Source organism: Aegilops tauschii, chromosome 3 (assembly GCF_002575655.3).
Source record: "Aegilops tauschii subsp. strangulata cultivar AL8/78 chromosome 3, Aet v6.0, whole genome shotgun sequence".
In the NCBI taxonomy this organism is placed as follows: domain Eukaryota; kingdom Viridiplantae; phylum Streptophyta; class Magnoliopsida; order Poales; family Poaceae; genus Aegilops; species Aegilops tauschii.
In genome coordinates, this window is record NC_053037.3 from 23,315,529 (window position 1) to 23,336,629 (window position 21,101).

General features: G+C 46.2%; 2 protein-coding genes across 5 annotated transcripts; both read left to right on the plus strand.

Annotated features, from left to right (window-relative positions):
* Nucleotides 1-7,708: 7,708 nt before the first annotated feature.
* Nucleotides 7,709-8,899, plus strand: LOC141042634 (uncharacterized). Its single transcript, XM_073511485.1, has 2 exons — nucleotides 7,709-8,309; nucleotides 8,487-8,899. Exons 1-2 carry the CDS (start codon nucleotides 7,709-7,711, stop codon nucleotides 8,897-8,899), a joined length of 1,014 nt encoding a protein of 337 aa, XP_073367586.1.
* Nucleotides 8,900-13,672: 4,773 nt separating this feature from the next.
* LOC109774968 (receptor-like protein 4) lies at nucleotides 13,673-19,736 on the plus strand. Of its 4 annotated transcripts, none has more exons than XM_020333730.4 (9): nucleotides 13,697-13,957; nucleotides 14,042-15,118; nucleotides 15,287-15,431; nucleotides 16,023-16,094; nucleotides 17,054-17,122; nucleotides 17,812-17,880; nucleotides 17,987-18,064; nucleotides 18,579-18,787; nucleotides 19,141-19,736. In XM_020333730.4, exons 1-9 carry the CDS (start codon nucleotides 13,873-13,875, stop codon nucleotides 19,260-19,262), a joined length of 1,926 nt encoding a protein of 641 aa, XP_020189319.1. In that variant the 5' UTR covers nucleotides 13,697-13,872; the 3' UTR covers nucleotides 19,263-19,736. The 4 variants fall into 4 exon arrangements, with proteins under 4 accessions (XP_073365972.1, XP_020189319.1, XP_073365973.1 ...); XM_045234579.2 differs by having other exon boundaries at nucleotides 13,735-13,957; nucleotides 14,047-15,118; XM_073509871.1 differs by having other exon boundaries at nucleotides 13,673-13,957; nucleotides 14,042-15,431; nucleotides 19,141-19,661.
* Nucleotides 19,737-21,101: the final 1,365 nt, after the last annotated feature.

Here is a 21,101-nt window from a genome sequence, read left to right on the forward strand (position 1 = left end):
GTATCAAATTTTATAGTTGGGTATATGATGTTGCATAGGTGAAAAAAACAGTTGTGTGAGGCCGACGTGGCATGCGATGTGTGCTCTGTACCGATTCGCCTCTAATTGTTGAAGTGTTTTCTGAAAACTTGAAGTTGCAACTTATCAGTTTGGTCCTTCTTGATCATTTAGTCTTCAAAATAGGCACTTCCCCTCAATTCCCAAATCGAGTGTGAAATCCCTACCTCAATCACCATTCATCTTGTCCCCAAATCCTCATAATTGGCGCTCCTCTCGTCCCCAAATTTTGTGGCGACGGTACTCATGTCACTCCTCTCTCATTAGTAAAAAACGTCACTCCTTTCTCACCTATTCCCTATTCCACTCACTCAACCCAAGGACGACGTCATGGCCAAACAACAAGGTGAAGTGCGAAGCCAGAGGAAGGCACCACACATGTCATTAGTGAATTGCATGTCTTGCCAGTTTAGGGTGGTGAGAGTGTACACCTCAATGACTGATGACAACTATACGAAGGATTTCTACAAATGTGTGGTAATTCTCTACTCTCATCTTACTTCTCAGGTTTTTTGTGCATTTTCTCGAGATTTTTATTACAATTTTAGCAATGTGAAATCATGGAAAAGGTTGTGACTTTTGGAAATGGGATGATAAGTAAAAAAAGTTGATTAAAACGGCACTGGTCCTTACTCAACAACCTGCTTTTGTCCTTGCCAACCAGCCTAAGGGAGTGTTGTCAAATGTCATGACAAATAGATTAATATTTGTTGCTCTTTTGAGCTGAGAGTTCAATTCTCTCCATTTCCCTTGAACATGTATTTGGAAGACTTGTACCTTTCTTAAGGTCTCCTTACTGTTATGTGACACTTGCATGATGGGATGAGCTTCAGATTAAATTTGACATCCTCTTTGTCAACATCTGTTTCACTTAGTAGTGTTGTTCGGGCACACCTATTTTTCAAAGAAGAAGACATGGAAAGTTTCAAGCATATGCTACACAACTACTTATTGGAGGCTTCTAGGGTAATGCTTTTATGAGTTCCATGAATATTTCTCAAATAAGTCATGGAACGTTAAAGTGAAAGTTATATAGTTGCAACCACGTTTTCGCACAAGTTCTCAACTTACAAATGATACTGAGTCTGTTTTCCTGCCATCGCTTTTATATGCTTAACCTGAATGGGACTATTGTTAAGCCCTAGGCAGCAGGATATGAAGGTAGTTCTCTTTTGGACAATATGACTAAAGCTATTGATGAGGCGTGGATTCAGTAAATGCTTAAGCAGTCCAATATTATACATCTACACATTATTTTGTAACTGGTTATCAATATTTGGGAGTGTAACACCTACAGCTACAATCCAGACTCTGACGGAGATCCATTTCTAGAGAAAGGGGCCATGTACGACGATCTTATCAATGGAAATCATGCTTGAATTGAACTTAAAAGCATTTAGAAGGATGCTCTAATGTGTAAATGACATTCTATTTTGCTTGCAGATGGTCGGTCAACTTTTTCTTCTACAACCGAAAGCTAAAGCGAGTAGTGAGCTTTCGCTGCTGCTGTACTAGGTATGCACACGTTTCTTTCTTAGGAAGAACACTGTATGAGGAGTTCTCAAACTACATCAGTTACTTATCAGTTGTTGTACCACCACAGCAAATTTTCAGGAGATGACTTCCTTGCTGGTGCACTCTCGGATGGTGAGGAGGAAGATGCGTTGATCGACATGGACATATGAATGACTCGGTTTGGCTAGGAACATGACCAACCAACCAGCGTGACCTGTTTGCGTAATATACAGCTCGTATGCCGACCGTTACCGGTAGGAAACTACGTATGGCGGCAGTTCCCTGTAGGAATTTTTAGGTGACTTTGTCTCTTTGGAGAGCATACAATTTTGCCCTCTATTGTTTAACGTCCATGTTTGTAGATACAAGATTTAACTTCAGTCTGCCAAATTTGCACTCGCATAGTTTGTCCCTTTGGTCTGGACTCTAGAGACATGTTTCCAGGAATTTGGCTTCAGTTTGCAGTCTTATGCATGTAAATTGGATTCTTGAATTTGAACCATTCTCTGTACTTATCCAGTTGCTATGTGGTGTATCCATGCATGCAATGCCCTGATATAGGTTGCTGACATGCTCAGATCAACAGGGTTACGCAATGTTCAGAAAGCCGAGAGACTTAAAGAATTAGTCATGGATTCATAGTCGACCTCGGAAGTGCTTCTATTGCTTGAAGTGGAGAAATAAAGCCATACCATATTTGTCTTGTATTCGAAAAATGTTAATCAAGCATTTGAATTTTTTTTAAAGTGTGTATATTAAAATTGCTGGCGAAGTATTAAAAAATGTTAATCTTGTATTTGAAAAATGTCAATCAAGCATTTGAAGAATGTTAAAAATGTGTACAGAAAAATTGTTGACCATGTATTAAAGAAATGTTAAATTTTGTATTGAAAAAATGTTAATTCTGTATTATTAAAATTTTGTTCACATATATAAAAAATGTAGAATGACCAATAAAAGAAAAAAAAAAACCAAACCAAAGAAACAAGAAATGAGAAATAAAACCAAAGAAACAAATGCAAAAAGAATGAAAACTAAAAAATAAAAAATAAAATAAATAAGTAATCCAACAAAAAAAGAAAAGAAAAAAATCAAATGAAAACAGAGAAAAACTGGAGAAAAACAAAACAAAAAACCCAAGGGAAAACGAAGTAGAAACATTGGAAACGCGATTCGTTTCGACTTAAGTAGTCCCGCCCTACTACTCCTTGACAAACCCGAGGCAAGCCAAGTGGCTAGCCATGCTTGCCCTAAACTAGGAGAGCAATGTTCGAATCCCCTGCATGCTCCCTTTTCTCCTTTCTTGATCCTTTCTTAACCATGCACGAATGGGCCTTCGGACTCGCTTAATGCGAGATATAGCTCTCGCATCTGGCAGTTGACCATTTGAAAGAACAACACTCTAATTTGGTTGTTGCCTGACCATTAACCACACCATTGACTCATTGATTTTCACCACCAAAAAGCTCACATCCTCGAAAAAAGGCGAATCTGAATAGACTCACGGATTAGAAAAAAGTTCTTCGGTTTTCAAAAACTTCCATGCATTAAAAAATATTTACAAATTTTATTAAAATTCACGCATTTAAAAAATGTTTACAAATTCAAAGAAAATTCAGGAACTTGAATAACAAATTCATGCATTAACAAACTCATGAATTCAAAAAACATTCACAAATTCAAAAAGAGTTGGCAGATACAAAATGTTAATGAATTTGAAAATTTTAATGAACTTGAATAAAAATTCACGGATTTGGAAAAGTTCATGCATTCGAAAAATGTTTCACGGATTGGAAAAACAAATTGCAGATATAAAAATGTCCACAAATTTGAAATAAGTTCATAAACTTGAATAAACATTTCACAAATTTGAAAATAGTTAGTGGATAAGAAAAATATTTATGAATTTGAAAATTTTCATGAATTGGAATAAAAGTTCATGGATTTGAAAAAAAATCATGCATTTGAAAAACATTCACGAAAGGTTTAATAATTTGAAAAAGGTTCTTGAACTTGAATAGAATGTTGACGAATTTGAAAATAGGTAGCGGATATAAAAACATTCACGAATTTAAAAGGATTTCATGCACTTGAATAAAGACTTCGCGAATTTGGAAAACTTCACGGAATTGAAAAACATCCGCCAATTTGAAAACAATTGCAAATTTGAAACAAGGTTTTCTAATTTGAAAAAAGCTAATGAATTCGAAAGGTGTTCGTGGATTTCAATTTTTTTAAACAAATGAAATAAAAAAAAAGGTAAAAAGAGAGGGGAAATATTAAAGAAAAATAAATTGAAAAAACACTTAGAAAATCTGGGTAAAGCGAACATATAATAGACCGGCAGAAGAAAATAAAACAGCCAGAAGCATCTTGAAGCTTCCCAAAACCGAAAAATCAAGCTACTGTTTACATGAGTGACCTGTTAGTTCAAAGGGGGTGTGCGCGGTGTAGGAAATTATCCTTTGGATGGCGCCATAAGCACCAAATAGAAGTTCGGTTCCATAGGCGGGACACGGAGTTTCTGCTCTCGGGATCATCTGCATCCGTGCTCAGAAAAAAAATCAAAACAAATACTAGAATAATTCGAAAAAACCAATTTTTTTGTGTGGTAGAAATTTGATGTGTGAGGTCGGTTCCAAATTTTAACTCATTTGGACATCTGAGCAACTCTCGGCAAAAAAGACATATTCAGGGTACGTAAAAAGTTTACTGTTCACGCACTGTTCTGAGCCGATTTGTCTTTTTTGCCGAGAGCTACTCAGATGTCTAAATGAGTTGAAATTTGCAGCCGACCTCACGTATCAAATTATCTACCACACACAAAAATTGGAATTGTTTTTGAAAAAATCTAGTATTCGTTTTGATTTTGAGCGGAAGCAGATGAGTTTGGGCACCGAGTTCGATTTCCGCCAAAAATAGCCAATGACCGGATAATCTAGAATGTACATTACTGCAAAAATGTCATAAAATCTAGAACATATGTGAGGGTGATCTAACAGCTAAGAACATCAAATCGCTGTGGAGGCTTGTAGGTAGCTGAGCTTCCTCATTTGAAAAAAAAAAAAGGTAGCTGAGCTTACTTTTTTTAATTTAATAAAGGTTCGGGTCCACACGCATAGAAAGGTAAACTCTTGTGTGCGGCGCACCGACCGAAATTTTGGCCGGTCGCGTGCCTCGTCACGCACAGCGCCCACGCACAGAGAGGCATGTTTCATCCATATGGGCCCGTGCAATCTTATCCGCCCCGTCACGGGGTCGTCCCAATCTCTCCCCTCCCCTCGCACCTCCACCCGCGCTCTGCTGTTCCCCCGCGGTCCCTCCTTCTGTCGTTGTTTTCCCCCTGCCTAGGGCGTCGCCGGCGAGTACACCCGGCACAAGCGGTGGAACCGGGGAACGACCGAGCTGCAGCCCCAAGCTGGCAAGCTACTACGAACTGGTGCTAATGATACAAACCGTTCCGGGGGCGAGCCGCAACCGGCAATGGAGTTGTTACTACCTCGACCGACAGGCGCGACGACGGAGCAGACGGATGCAACATCCGTTGATGCAGGAGCTGCAACCGCGCCTGTTTTTTGCTGGAACCGGTGACCGCGGCGAGCTGCAGGGTCACCACGACAAGTTTGTGCCGAGGGGCAGGGGGTGCTGCAACCATAACCAGGTTTGCTGGAACCAGCACCAAAAATGCTCCCACCAGAGTTCGTTCTTTCTAGACCATCGATTTTTTTGCTACAACCACGTTTTTTGTTGTTGAAACCAGCACCCAAAAATGCTTCCACCAGAGTTAGTTCTTTGCTGGACCAGCGACTTTTTGCCACAACCATATCTTTAATTTGCTGGAACCAAGGTTTTCAATTGATTCAACAAGGGCGGCAACACAGCGCATCATTTTCGACAACTTTTTTTGTTTGCGGGCGTCGATGGCGAGCGTTGACATCGAGCACGGCGGCGACTATCGATGGTGAGGGCAAACGGGGGAGGGTGTCCGCGCGATGCGGCGACGGGGGCGGCCGCCATGATCTACGACGGTGCTTTCTTCAGATCTGAAAACGTGCGGGGGTGAGAAGCACTGGGGGAAGGGCACGATCCGACGGCTATGCGGGGCACATCTGACGGCCAGGATTGGACCGGTGCAGAGTACTGCCCGCATATATAGAAAATCATATCAGTGCAACCTTTGCATCGCAGATCCTGGCACGGCGCACGCTTGCGTCTTGGCGTCTTCCGTGCCACGGGTGAGTTGTTGTTGTACTGCTGTTCGCTCGTGAAGGAATGAAGCCAGTACTTGTATTATCTACGCGGATTCCGAAGCTTGTTGGGTAGTACCTTGCATATTTTAGTTCGGCCGGATCCAAAGCTGCATGTGAGCTTCGTTGATGTGAACTACTGTAGTATGATTCTGTTGCATGATGTCGACCGATACGTACTCCGCCGAATCAAGAAAGAAGAAGGATAGCGGTTGCCAAGTCATTGTCCGGCACGTACGCATCGCGTCTTGATCATGTCCATATTCTTCTGTACAATCCTATTCAAGTGTCCCTGGCTTCAACTTGTTGAGGCCGTTACTGTTAGTACGTACTTGATCAACTTGTTGAGTAGTTGGCCTTCGGCTGGCTTCAGATCAATCTGGCTGCTGTAATTACTCAAGGGGACGTCTGAAGTCTCACAGGGTGACCACTGCCCCAGGCTGCGCGGTGTGGTGGCAGCAAGCTAGAAGAGATCGAACAGCGTGTCGCGGCACGAACCGCGGCCGGGAATCTTGACGATGGACGCGTGGAAGTGGAGAAATGAGATGATTGGTGCCATCAATCATGGCGCGAGCAGGTTAGGCTAGTCATAGTGGACTAACTTAGCTAGTAACATATTCGAAAAAATTCTGCTCATGTGGCAAGTAATTAATGAGAGGGGGTAACATAATATGTTACAGTAAAATAGCGTTTTTTAAGACAAGACAAGTCTACGAGCTAATAAATGAAGCTATCTATGATACTATTATTATGTTACTTTGCATTATGAAAATAGTAACTTAGACTAATGTCATATACATGACACTACTCAAAATTACTCCCCCACTATGACCAGCCTACGGATCATCGATCGTCATTTAAGGTAATCATGGCGCGGCAGGAGTACCACCCGCTGTACAGTACTACAGTGAGTAATTTGGCTGCTGCCTCTGTGAGCCCACCACGATATAATCACCATCGATGGTGAAGTAGCTCCTTGTCCTAACTACCTTTTGGCCGGTTCTCTGCAGCCAATACCCAACTACCGATCCAATCGCGCTATGACCATGAGCTGTGTTTGCAATGCACTGATCGGGATGTGGTGCAGCTTTGGCTTGGTGCAAAGCGCAGGTGTGCTGCAACGAAACCAAACGAACACGGTCGTTTAAGCGGTATACGTACGTCGTTGCACATTAACTGGAGTAGTACGTAAAGTTCTGAGTTTCATGCACATAAAAAAATCATGCAAGTACCTGCGGTGCAGATCGAGGCACGACGCTTTCCTTTTGGCGTCTTCCGTGGCACGGGGCTAGGGCCAACTCCACCACGCGACCCCATCTTGTCCGGATGTATCCATTTGAGGTAGAACGGACAAATAGTGCGGCCTCAAACGAAAAAATGTCTGGATTTCGTCCGTTTTCGATCCATCCCCGGCCCAAACTTGCGCGGAGTTTGGAGTCAAACGGACATCGCGTGGACTGGCTCGCCGCACGCCCTTGTCCTTCCGTGGCCCGCCTGTCGGGGACACTAGCAGTCCCTTCGCTTCCAACGCCTCCACCCCCTCTCCCCGCCCCGCCCCCCGCCGGCGCCGCCGCTATTCTCCGGCCACCTCCTCACTGCGCAGGCCACGGGCGTCCATACCAAACAACGTCTCGACATGGCCGCCAACACGCCCGAGCTTTCGCCATAGTTTTGGCTGTCGATCGGAGGAGGTTTGGCCGTCGCCGTCTTTGCCGGTGGCAGAGGGGACACGACCGCCGGCGACGTACCACGGCGGCCGCGACAGCTTCCGACGAGAGCTCCAGAGCGGCCAGTAGCCAGCCGGCAACCACCCCTGCTGCGTCGAGGTGATCATCGCGGCCTCTTTGCCACCACGACCGCAAGGTGTTCGACATTTTGCCCACAAAGGTATGGACAGTGGAGATCAGTTTTTCTTCCATCACTTCCTTTGTTCATCGGACGATTTGTCGTCGGATGATGAAGATCTTGTGGTGGCTGCACTGGTCGTTCACGACCACATTCAACGGCAGCTTCCTCGGTACAGGGGGTCAGTCCCTGGCCGTGCTCCCAACCTGAACCGCAACAGGGAGAGAGGCCACGCCCTGCTCTATGATGATTACTTTTCCAACACCCCGCTCTTCAAGCCGAATAAATTCCGTCACCGTTTTCGAATGGCAAGGCATGTGTTCAATCGTATCCGAGAGGGAGTGGTTGCTCATGACCCATACTTCGAGTGCAAGATGGATGCCCTTGGCAAGCTTGGATTCTCTTCTTACCAGAAATGCACCGCGGCCATCCGCATGCTTGCATATGGAATTCCAGGCGATCTGGTGGATGAGTATGTGCGTATGAGTGAGACAACATGTCTGATGTCAATGTACAACTTCTGCCAGGCTGTGATCGAGGTGTTTGGCCCAGAGTACTTGAGGCAGCCAACTGCCGCCGATACAGAGAGATTGTTGGCGACCAACGCGGCTAGAGGCTTTCCAGACATGCTTGGCAGCATAGATTGTATGCACTGGGAGTGGAAGAACTGTCCATTTGCTTGGCAGGGCCAGTACAAGGGGCATGTCAAGGCGTGCACTGTCATATTAGAAGCGGTGGCTTCGCAGGATCTTTGGATATGGCATTCTTTCTTCGGCATGGCAGGTTCTCACAATGATATCAACGTGCTGCAACGTTCTCCAGTCTTTGCAAGGCTTGCAGAAGGCCACTCCCCACCTGTCAACTTTGAAATCAATGGCCACCAGTACAACAAGGGATACTATCTAGCTGATGGTATATATCCTCAGTGGTCAACTTTTGTGAAGACAATCTCGGAACCCCAAGGTGAGAAGAGAAAGAGATTTGCCCAAATGCAAGAGAGTGCTAGAAAGGATGTGGAACGTGCTTTTGGTGTGCTTCAATCTCGATGGGGTATCGTTCGAAACCCTGCACTGTCATGGGATGAAACGAAGCTTTGGGAGGTGATGAATGCTTATGTGATCATGCACAATATGATCGTCGAGGACGAATGTGATGAGAGTATCTTCAACCAAGGATTTGATTATCAAGGTGAAAATATTGAGCCTCTGCACCAAGACCCGGCCACATTTGAATAGTTTGTCCAATTCCACCATGAGCTGCGTGATTGGCACACTCATATGAATCTTCAAAATGACTTGGCTGAGCACGTGTGGGATCACATTGGCAACCAATAGATGTATTGGTTCATTTTATCTTCAGTCAAGACAATTTCGATTGGGTTGTAAAACTATTTTATTAGAGACAATTTCAATTGGGTTGTAAAACTACTTTAATTTTCAGACAAATATTTGGACGTGCAAACTAGTTTTGATGAAAATATGGGCATTTTTGGCCCTGACGGACAGGATGGGGCAAACGGATGCGGCCGCGCGCTGGGCGCACGGCCACCGCATCCCAGGACACGCCCGGACACGACCCCATTGCCCTACGCAAACGGACAGAATCCGGACAAAACGGACGTCCGTTTGGGATCGCGCAGCGGAGTTGGCCTTAGCTTGATCCTGTACAGTACCGTCGTGAATCAAGGAATGAATCAATGAAAGCTGGTATTGTAGTACTATAATATTGTAATGCAGATTCCAAAGCTGTCTACTTGCCAAGTTAGAGCATCTCCAACGTCGACCGTAGACCTTCCGCGGACGGATATAAGTCATCCAACACCGACCTATATCCGTCCGCGGAACGGTCCGGACGCGATTTCTTCCATAAACCAGAGACAAACGTGAGGAGGGAGGGGGGTGTTGCGGGAGTCCGGACATGCGAAACGTCGCTCTCCGTCTCCCTGGCCCACCCAAAAGGAGGGCCGAGCTTGCGCTTTTTGTAGCATCCCGCACTGTTTCCGCGCCAAAATCCCCCTGACCTTAAATATCGACTCTTTGGATGTCGATGCTAAAATTATCGTGCAATCCGTCCATTATTAAGTGCTGGAGCGGTAGAAAGATCAGTTGGCGGCAGCGCAAGATGAGGATGCGGCGAAGGCGGAGGTGGAAGCGGATGCGGAGGCTGCCTACGCGGCGGCGACGACACCTCATTGATCGGGAAGCATCTTGTTGGGATGGCCGGCCCGACAGGACAGAAATGCACGGATTGCAGGACATATGTTCTTTTGGATTCGGACATGTAAAAACTAAGCATATTTGCCTCATTTTGGTTGTGATCGGGGATGCGATCCGGCGCGTTGTGTGGATCAGCGTAGATTTGAATTTGAATTTGCTAGCAGACAGAATTCGGCTACGGGTGGATGGCTGCCTCCCGCATCTGTGTTCGCGGACTTGTCCCCCTGTCCGCGGATAGGATGCGAGAGATTTTTTGCAGGTTGCCGTTGAAGATGCCCTTAGTACTCCTTTGGTCTCATTCGTAATAAGCGTCGCAGTTTTGAAGGTTTCTAAAACTACGACACTTATTATGGATCGGGGGAGTAGTACACAGTAGTATTTTGGTTCAAGTTGATCGATATGTTAAAAGGATCAGAGTACTGTCATGGCTGTGTCGTGTCTGGTTGTAGCCTGTAGGTTACTTGATCCCAGTTGACGTCAACTTTTCCGCTAGATTATGGACGTTGAATGCGTTCGGCACCCACACAAAGAAGAATGCGGTTGCAAGTCCTTTTTTTCCTCCTTATTCTGCTTTGGGCCCTGCTGGATGTGTACAGACAGCTTGAGGGCGTCGGTGTAAGTGGGTCCTGCCTGATCAATCGGTCATGAATACAGTCGGTCGTCAGTAAATAAATACAGTCGGTCATGAGTCATCAGTTACAGTAGCTGGTCCTAGTGCTGTCCGTGTGAAGGAAACGTCAGCTGCTTCCGATGACAGCACCGTACCTTCTTGGAGCAAGCAAGCAAGCACCCAGTAGGACGGCACGTACGTAGTCAAGAAGTTCATATGCTGCGTGTTGGAGAATAGAGAGAGAGATACACTACGGAGGAAGTGAACCTGTACCATAGTCGTGACTCCTGAACTTGCACGGATGCGCGCGTACGTACGTGTGGGTGTGGGTGTGGGTGGTGGGAGCGTCGGGCCACGGCAGACGCGCCGCGGATTACTGCGCACGTCGCGGCACGAACGAACCCATGGAGAAGGAGTCCGCCCGGGCCCTCCCATCGGCGATGCGATCCAGTCGGGTCGGCAGGCGAGGGAAATGCAGCACCTACGTCACGCTTAATTGCCTGATTTGGTGGTGGGTGCCCCGGCACTCAGCCGACCCCGTGACCGCAGCAGCCCAAAGGGAAGGCTACATACACTGTTTGTCCGCATGTCTCGTCATCATCTACCACTCGAATCTTTCCTCGGGTACGGATGCACGAGCCGACGTGCAAAGCTAGTCGCATATATCTGATCATATTTCAAATAAAATTTAATAAATTTGATTCTTTTTTTTGCGACTGATGAATAAATTTGGTTCAACCTTAAACAAACCGGATAATATTCATTCGCACTTATTTTTACATAAAACCGGATGGTTTTCATCTAAAATGGAGCAAATTCATTACATTTACACGTATTTCAACTAGACCAGACTTTAGACCCAGCCTAAAATGACCGCCGACGCCCGTTCTCTATCTCCGGCGGCAATGAGCCCCAGAAAATGAAGCTTCGCCTCATTTTTCCGCTGCCATGAGCCCCGGGAACTGAAACTATCCGTCTTGATGTCGCTGCCAAGTGACAAATCGGCCGATGATGTTTAGCCCGCCAACCTTGGCTTCAACGGGAGGGGAAGAGCGGTGGCCTTCCTGAGACCCAAGCACCGGCCACCGGTGACCTCTCATGCTCTACTCTTCTTCATTGCCGGCGGCGGTTGCGGACATGTTGGCTTCTTGATCGTGGCGGTAGGGTGCGGCCAGTGCAGAGCTGGTGATGTCCTCTTCATCGTCGCTCTTGCCAAACACCTCATCTACCGCCTCGTCCATCTCCTTGTAGGTGTCCTGCAAATCCGCCTGATACTGGATGTACCGCCAGCATTCACGGGTCGTGCGGTAGGAGTCGACCAACGCCTCCTGCTCGGCCACGACCACGTCTGACACTATGGTCGTGCCGGTGGCGAGTTGCTCGTCCGCAAGCCGGTGCTCGTCGACGAGGCTGAGGTTATAGGCTTGGTCGGCCTGCGTCTGCCGAAACTTGGCCTCCCGCTCCTCCCGCACCATGTCATGTAGTCGGCACGAGCCTCGCCCATGGCGATGCCGGCATGCACCGGCGAGGAGGGTGGCGTCGGTTCATCCTCGGCTACGTCCTCCATTGGGATGTTTGCAGCTCCGTGCTCCGTCTGCCAGCCCGCCTGCTAGCCAGCTGCAATGTCAGCAATCTTCCTTTGCTGCTTGGATGAGAGGCTGTCCCACACGGCATTGGAGCTCGAGGAGGTCATGGTGGGCATGGTGCAGAGAGGAGGAAGTGTGTGGAGGATCGGCCTGCGGTTTATATAGAGAGGGGGGTTGCAGAACAGCCGACATCGTGATTAATGATGGGCGGCAAACGACCGTTCCTCGGCAACATGACGCATGTTTAATGTAATCAGGCAGACGGACGGTCTGTCGTTTGAACTCAGGGCAGTCACATGCACTGGGAAGCGGCGAGGGCGGCGCTCTTGGCCGGGGCGCCGTTTCAATGCCGGCGCAGGGTGAAAGGGCACGTCGCTCTGAGACGGCATGAATGCGGCACCGGTGTTCTGGAGTGGCGCTGACCTTCTTGGGCGGAAAAGCACACGGGCGGGAGGGGTTTTTGTGGGCTAGGGTAGTCAAGAGCAGGGATGGCAGTAAGCCCCTCAGTTTGTCACCGGTTTGTGGGATAAAACACATTCGGACTGGTCTTCAGACCGACACAAACCGGTTTGAACGACAAAACACGTCCAGATTGGTTACTAGTGGTTTGAGAGTCCGTGTTGGATATGCATGGAGAAAAAAAACAATACAGTCGGTCCTCGTCAGTATAAATAAATACAGTCAGTCATCGGTTATAGCTGGTCCTAGTGCTGTCCTGCAGGAAAAAAGAGCGCCGCTCCCGATGACAGTCCTGCTACTCGTATGCCTCTGACTCTCGTCAACCTTGGAGAGAAGGGAAATACGGAGGAAATGAAAAAGTCCTGATTCCTGAACTTGCATATACGGGCGCGTACGTGCGGTGGCCCGTGGCCAGCAGCACCCGGAGCCACGGCAAGACGCGCCGCGCATTATACAGCGCACGTCGCGGCACGAACGAAGGAACCCATGGAGAAGCCGCCCGGGCCCTCCCATCGGCGATGGGGTCGGGTCGGGTCGGGGGACGGAAATGCACCACCTACACTACGTCACGCTTAATTACCTGATTTGGTGGTCGTTGCCGCGGCACTCAGCTGGCCTAGCCGACCCCGTGACCACCCACACGCACTGCTTGTCCGCATGTCTCGCCATCATCTACTGCTACTCGAATCTTACGTACGTTCCCTCGCTAATTGCAGCAATAATTTTTGTCTACATGCATGCTGGTGGCAATACGAGCCGTCGAGTCGAACAGTGCTTCCGTGACTCGCCGAGTAGATAGATCCATCCCCGCAAGAAAAAAAAAGAGAGTAGATAGATCCATAGATCCCGTACCGTACAAGCGGGTGAATGCGGCCCGGTGGATCCATTGCCAGTTCCGTTATTTATTTACTTGCGGCGCCTTGTCACGTGAGCGAACAACGGGACCCTTTTTCTTTTGCAGCAAAAAACAGCTCGAGGCTTTTTTTGAGAGGAAAAGAGATGTGATAAAATGTGAAAAAGCAAAAGGGTCAAAGAGCTTCGCATCGCACTGTCGCTATCCCTCGCTCTTTATTACTGGGGTCCGCCATTTACCGTTCATCGGACGGCCGTTGCGGCCACGGCGCGGCGCGGAGGACGCTCCCTGGCCGTCCGATCCTCCAGCGCGGCCAGATCCAGCATTCCCAGCCTCGTCTCCCTCCTTCCACGGTTCAACTGTACCACCACGTCTCCTCCACTCCGCTGCAGCTCCGTTCACACCCGCTCCGCTCCTAAACTCCCCACCAGATTCTCCGGCCAGGGGACGCCCGCCGCTCCTCCGGCCAGCCCCGGGAGCGGCAATGCGGCTCCTCCTCCTCCTGCTCCCACTCCTCGTCGCGGCCGCCGGCGCCGCACGCGACTCCGACGACCCCTTCCTCTCCGGCGGTAAGCACTTTCAATTAAGCACGAATCGAGCTCCTATACAGCACCTGCGTGCACCGCATTGAAGCGCTCTCTCTGTCCGTGCAGCGCAGGCGAACCACAGCTACAACATCGACTGTGGCGGCGCGGCGGACTTCACCTCGGCCTTCGGCCGCCGCTGGCTGGCGGACCGCTTCTTCTCGGCGGGCGGGAACGCGGGGATGGTCGCCGAGCCGCACCGCTTCCCGCAGCCGCAGGAGCGCACGCTGCGCTTCTTCCCGCCCGCCTCCGCCGGCAAGTCCTCCTGCTACTCCCTCCCGCTCGCGCCCGGCCGCTACTACCTCCGCGTCTTCTCCGTCTACGACAACTACGACTCCAAGCTCCGCTCCCCGTCCTTCGACGTCTCCGCCGCCGCCACGCTCGTGCTCTCCTTCCGCTCCCCGTGGCCCGAGACCGCCGCGCGCTACGGGGCCTACTCCGACCTCATCTTCCCCGCCTCCTCCGACGCAGAGGCCGCCACCGACGTCTGCTTCTACTCGCTCTCCACCGACGCCCCCGTCGTCGCCTCCATCGAGGTCGCCCCCGTCCACCCGCTCGCCTACGACGGCGCCACCACCGGCGCCGACGTCGTCCTCGTCAACTACGGCCGCCTCACCTGTGGCAACGGCCTCTTCGGCCCCGGCTTCACCAACGACTCCGACGCCTTCTCCAGGGTGTGGCAGGCCGGGACAGATTTCCGGAACAACGACCTCACCTACGACGCCATCACTGCCGGCGGGAGGAAGATTTTCGGCAGCAACCAGCCGCCCAATTACTTCCCCACCAAGATGTACAGGTCGGCGGTGACCACCGGCGGGGACGCCTCCAAGGAGATCGAGTACCTGATGCCGGTGGACACGAGGATGTCCTACATGGTCTGGCTGCATTTCGCCGAGATCGACGCCGGGGTCAGGGCCCCTGGCCAGAGGGTGTTCGACGTAATGCTTGCCGGGAGGAACGTGACCAGGATCGACATCTTCAAGCAGGTCGGAGGGTTCACGGCCTTCAAGTGGACATACATTGTGGAGAACCTGACCAGCTCCACCATGAGCGTCAGGCTTGTGCCGGTGGTGGGACGGCCGATTCTCTGCGGGCTCGAGAATTACGCAATGGTGCCCCTTGAGACAAGGACGGTGCCACATCAAGGTAATGGTTTGAAGACCTTCCTTCCTTGGGACAAGCTAATTGGATGCTCCCTGCGTATTCTCCGAGCTTGTTTTGTTTTCCTGAACAAGATGGGTCGATTGAGCTCTCCAATTTTCATTATCACAAACCAGCCTACATTTGCTGAGCCTGTTGCACTGGTTTTGGCAGCGGCTGCGATGAAGGCCCTGAAGGATTCACTGAAAATTCCAGCAAGGATGGGGTGGAACGGGGATCCATGCGCGCCGAGGACGTGGGATGCATGGGAGGGAGTTACTTGCCATCCCGGTAACAAAGGGCTTGTGATCACTCAGCTGTGAGTGCACTTTCGATATCGCAATGCTATTTTGACATATTCTCTGTTTTATTAGGGTGTCTCTGCTTTGCTGTCAAGTTGTCATTTACCTATGTTTGATTTACCAAGTATATTTCTGTTTTTCTCCCGAAAGACGACCATAGAATTTTCTTTCAAAAGCACTGGTAGACTGGTAGTATTTGCAGATCATTGTAGAGGAAAAATATCTTGACAGTCACACAGAGCTAGCAGCAAACATATCTGCCTCAGTGATTGCTGCCTGTTTACTACTGTACCAATCTCAGCTGTACCAGAAAGCTGAACTGCAAAATTTTAATTACGTCTAAATGTTTTTGTCCTAATTGTGCTTTTACTTTGAGTTACTGCTGAAGTGTTGTTCAAACTTCAGTGCTAGTACCTAAAATTGTGTTTTCCTACAACATAGCACTCTTTCTGCTTCTGCATCAGTATCACTGAGTGTACTTGAATGAAATTTCACGATGGAAGTACCAATTGGACATTGAAAATAAACTGCAGGCCTCTTCTCATTATATTTTATGAAAAGTTGAGTGGCTGTTGTTATAACTCATGTTTTATGATTTGGACCGACAGGGATCTTGCAAGTCAAGGACTGAAAGGCTTCATTGCTGATGAAATAAGTTATCTGACAGACTTGGTAAGCTTGTAAGTATCATTGCACACACTTAAAGTTGGTTTCAGCTTGATCCTGGTCATCATTGGTATTTCTAGTTTCCGCATATCAATGGTTCTTGAGTTTCATGTTTGCATTAGCTCTACAGGAGCATATGAACTGTAACTTTGAAATTTAAAACTTCCTAGTGCTATTTCCTTTTTGGATACTAAAACAAGGAGCAGTACAAATCTAAAAAATAGAGGTAAGAGTACAGGGTGCCACCTGGACATAAAGGAAATCTCAAATTCAGTGTGAAATATAATATTGTAAGGTCCCAGTGTCAACATAGGATGATAGGACCAACTGCACATGGGTATATTATGACAGTATGTCAAGGAGTGGTAGAGCACTATGAGTAGCAACCCTTGACCTGGACAGACATTATAATATGCATCTGGAATGAGGCGAGTGGCTTTCTCAAAAAAAAAAAAACCTGCAGCTGTCAACCACACGTACAATAGAAACGCAATATTTCAACAAAAATACGCTAGCTATTTCCTCATTTACTGGCTTCACCAGATTGCATTGGACCCATTTTGTATGGATTTGTTGGTTTAATGAAAAAAAATCTTTCAAGTGGGCTTCCCCTCACTGTTTTTCTATGGAACTTCTAGGAGGTTTCAGCACAAATCTGGAATGATATAGATACATCTATGCAGATCATGACTACAATATTAAACAATGGACAACATTAGTTGCATCATGCCATTATCTCATTTACGTAATTGTTTCTCCAGAACCCGTTCAATTGATACTTCTGTGTTCCAGATATATCGTCCATGATATCAAGTTTAAATTCTTTACCATTTCATGTTTTTATATGTGCTCATATTATTTTCAAAATACTTGGTTTTAAGCTATAGAAATGGTGTTATTTTACTTACGCAGTTTACAATTTGTCATCTTTCCTTATTGAACATTAATAAATTTTATGATCTTGTCTGACCAGGAACTTGAGCTCTAATTCCTTGACCGGAAGCTTGCCACCAGGTTTAGGCCAACCTTCACTTGCGACACTGTGAGTACAATAGGTCATGGCATGCAAAGTTGTACTGTTTCATGCTAGAAATATGGCTCATTGTTATTGCACCCACATTCTTCTGTTGACATGATCATGGTAGATACATGATACAAAATTTTACTTTGTATGTTCATCATAAAATCTTTAAAACTATAATTTGGTGGGGTTTACCTGCTCCACACCACACAAGTAGCATTCTTATGTAGAATCATGAAGCTAGGACAGTACCAAGAAAGTAGGTCTAGGAACTCTTTCTGTGAGCTTCAGTTCCTAATGGCTTTGATGACATCATCTTAGCTGGTAAGTCGTCTATGGACTGACTAAACAATACATAATAATATTTATCTGCGGGATGGTATAGCATCTGTACTGGCTATCAATGATCCTTGGTCTCAGTTTTTTTCTGTCTGTGTACCTGGATGGAGGGATGTTTTAAGTGGTCCAGATGTATCTTAGATTATTAGGTAACTTCAGCATGTTATTTTTGTTGAAAAATAGCATTGAATTAGTAGACGTGCTTCTAAGCTCTGCTTGCTCATTCTGGATTACAATGTCAGTTCATCATTGTCTGCCAATTCTTTAACATAGTGTATTTCTATTCCTGTAGTTCTATCTAATGCTTCGACAAGCCTGATTCTCTAACAATCTGAGTCACTTTCATCAGTTTTTTTTTGTTTGATTTTTAGGGATCTGTCCTCGAACCAGTTTACTGGGAGTATTCCTGGCACCATAGGCTCGTCTAAATTACAGACTGTGTAAGCAGAGTTTTCCACAGTATTATTCAATTTGTTCATGCAATTTTTAGCTATCCTGCATATGTATGCAACAATGCCGACTTACTAGGTACTACCTCTTATGCAGTCTACTAAACGGCAATCAACTTGATGGGCAAGTTCCAGAAAGACTTTATTCAGTTGGCGTGCATGGTGGCGTGATAGAGTAAGATATCTCCACTATTTTCATAGAACAGAATTCTCACTTTCTTCCGCAGGATGACCATCCGGAAGAGTTATTGTACTCATGCTATTTGTTCCAGCCCTACAAACGAGGTCAAAGAGTTGTGGGTTTAGCTCATTCTGTCACACTTAGTGACTTATCGATAACTAGGTTGAAGTATATTCTTTATCTTTCCTCAACAGTTTAGCATGATGCAAGTGTGCAAACCCAAAGATGAACTGGGTGCACGCCAACCGTATATATAGAAGCTGTATTTGAGATAATGTGTCAGGTATCAATTAGTAAAACTGGAGACCTGGGGTGAGTTCCAGGACATGGTCTACTATGTTCTGTTATAAATTATTACTTGCAACAAACAAGGAGAGAATATGTGTGCAAGGGGTGAGCGGATAGATTAAGAGCCATGTGTTAATGTACTAAATAGATTGTGGATAACTAGATGTGGTAACTTCCATTTCATTCTCTTGTTTTTTACAAATATGCATTATGTTGGCAGTCTGTCAGGTAATAAAGGCCTATGTGGGGTGCCTACTCTACCTGCTTGTGCATTATTCTGGGAGAAAGGAGGCTTGAATAAAACCGGCAAAATTGCACTTGGAGCCTCGTTTGGACTTCTTCTGCTTGTTATACTTATAGTGGTCTACATAGTGTGCATAAGACGGGGACCATACGACTACGATTTCGAATTCCCTCAAGATTTGACTTGTAAGTATCTCATTTGACTCTACTGCCTTCATATATGAATTAAATTACTGAAACGACCATATTTGATGTTTTAGGCTAGTGCTGTATTTCACAAACTGTAGCTCAGGCCACTTGTATCAGTTATCGATTTTATCATGATGGTTCTGAAACTTTAGTTGGGTTTATACTTACTGAAACTGCAGTATAGCAGATTTATCTACCTACTTATAGTGCCTCAGTTAACTATATGATCTTGGTTATTCCTGAACTAGTCAACAGAAGTCACAACACATGGCCCAGTTGTCTTTGTTCATTTAGCACTTGTGTGATTGTGTGAAGGCAACGCATTTAATCAGTTGGATTTACGTCTGCAGCGATATCAGCAATCTCCGCGAAAAGGAACAGGTATCAGCGGGCAAAGTCCGTGATGCTGGCAGAGATGGACGCCCACAACACGGACGGTTTCTACACGAATGGGAACGGGAACACTCGATAAGCGACGCATGCACGCTGGAAATGGACTGGTTGTCGCATGCACCCAGAAGAAACACTCATAACAGGCTGCATGGTCAGAGCAGGGATTGTACGTTGTGAATTGATTTTTGCCAGCATCATCGACATCAATAGCTTCTTCGGTCAGCAGCAGCAGCTTCGTCGCCACTCTCTTGCAGATACTCCCATACACGACTGAGCTATGCGAGGCGTAGCTTATGTCATGTTTACTCTACTATAGTATGAGCTGGTGGTGGTAGTTAGTAGTAGGGGGCCTTGCTTCTTTTTCCTGAGGCTTTGGTCCAGTATTCTTGTGTTGGTTTTAGCTTAGGGATGTGATGTCCACTGTGTGAACCATGTAAAGGCAACCGGGGGTATCTATATTTTTGTTGTTGTATAAAAACCTGACATGGTGCTACTGACAAAGGAGGCAAGGACAATGAAAACATCAGTTCGTGTGTGATCATGTTTTGCTTAACGGCCCAGAGTTTGCATGTGTTTTTTCTTGCCAGAAGTGTATTTTTAAGGGCCATAAGTGTCTCCAAATGTGAGTTGTTTTGGCAATGTCTCTGAATATCTGTATTTCTTATTGGACTGCTTTTTTAGGGACTGTAATCTATTGCTTGGTGCCTTAATCAGCTTTGCGGTACATGAGACTTTTTTTTAGAGAAAACACATGTAATTTTATTCCTCATAATGGTTACAGGTACACTAATTGGAATTTAAGATAAAAAAAACAAAGTAACTCTAAAAAATGAGTAAGAATTACAGTGATATCTCTTTGGAATATCTTCGTGGTGTCAATCTCTGTGAGACGAAATACTCCCAAAACTTCAATAAGGAGGCTGCAATTAGAATGGAGCAGCGATGATGTCACTCTTTTACCCGCGCACGAGCATCACCAATAAAGATTTCTAAAACCCCCTTGAGTCTTCCATCCAAAAAGATGGGAAGCTTTGAGCGATGAATATACTTTGGCTCACATGTCGTAGAATTACAATATCTTCACCATGATGTGAATGAAATATTTAATCTCCACAGAGAATTAAACCAACAAAAAAACTTGACATGCTAACATAAACTCACCAGACCCGAATAACCGGATTTGTAAGGACACAAAACTACTTTCTGGCACGACCAAAAAAGAATAAGAGTAATTTTGTTCTCATAAAATAACAATCACCACTAAACGCTGACGCCTGACGAAGAAACATATAACTCTTGAAGATCTGAGCTTCCCTCACATCTCAGCGCCAAAATGACAGGGAAGGTGAAGGGATCAAAATTTCTTTGGCAGCTGTGACAGTTCTTTGGGAACCCTCACGTGCGGGGGTCCTCCTATTTAGCGACCTATGCGGAGGACAACACACAAACGTGCACCCCCTCCCTCCTCCCGCGCACGATTGGGATTGCTCGTGTGCGGGCACGTGGCGCCCCAGATTTTTTTATTCCTTTTTCATTTTTTAGATCTTTTTAACTTCAATTTTTCAAGATTTAAAAAAATATCAATTTCATGAATTGGAATAATGTTTCTGGAATTTTAAAAATTTCTTGGATTTCGAAAAAATTCATGAATTGAAAAATTATTCGTAAATTTCAAATATTATTCACGAATTTAAAAACTGCTCCTGGATTTCAAAAATTGTTCAGGAGATTAAAAAAATGTTCCAAATTGAAAAATATTAAGAATTTAAAAATGTTTGTGGGTTTCAAAAATTGTTTATGAATTTGAATTGTTTCCTCTAATTTTAAGAATATTCTCAAATTTCAAAATAATGTTCTGAATTTCAAAAGAACATTCCGAATTTCAAACATGTTCACTGATTTGAAAAATGTTTGTAGA

Bases quoted from the DNA above. Each gene is read 5' to 3' on its own strand.
- LOC109774968 (XM_073509871.1), top strand. From the start codon at position 13,873: ATGCGGCTCCTCCTCCTCCTGCTCCCACTCCTCGTCGCGGCCGCCGGC. The intron at 15,432-16,022 runs GTGAGTGCACTT...TTGGACCGACAG, and splicing joins GGGCTTGTGATCACTCAGCT to GGATCTTGCAAGTCAAGGAC. The intron at 17,881-17,986 runs GTAAGCAGAGTT...CCTCTTATGCAG, and splicing joins TCGTCTAAATTACAGACTGT to TCTACTAAACGGCAATCAAC.
- LOC141042634 (XM_073511485.1), top strand. From the start codon at position 7,709: ATGGACAGTGGAGATCAGTTTTTCTTCCATCACTTCCTTTGTTCATCG. The intron at 8,310-8,486 runs GTATGCACTGGG...AACGTTCTCCAG, and splicing joins CATGCTTGGCAGCATAGATT to TCTTTGCAAGGCTTGCAGAA.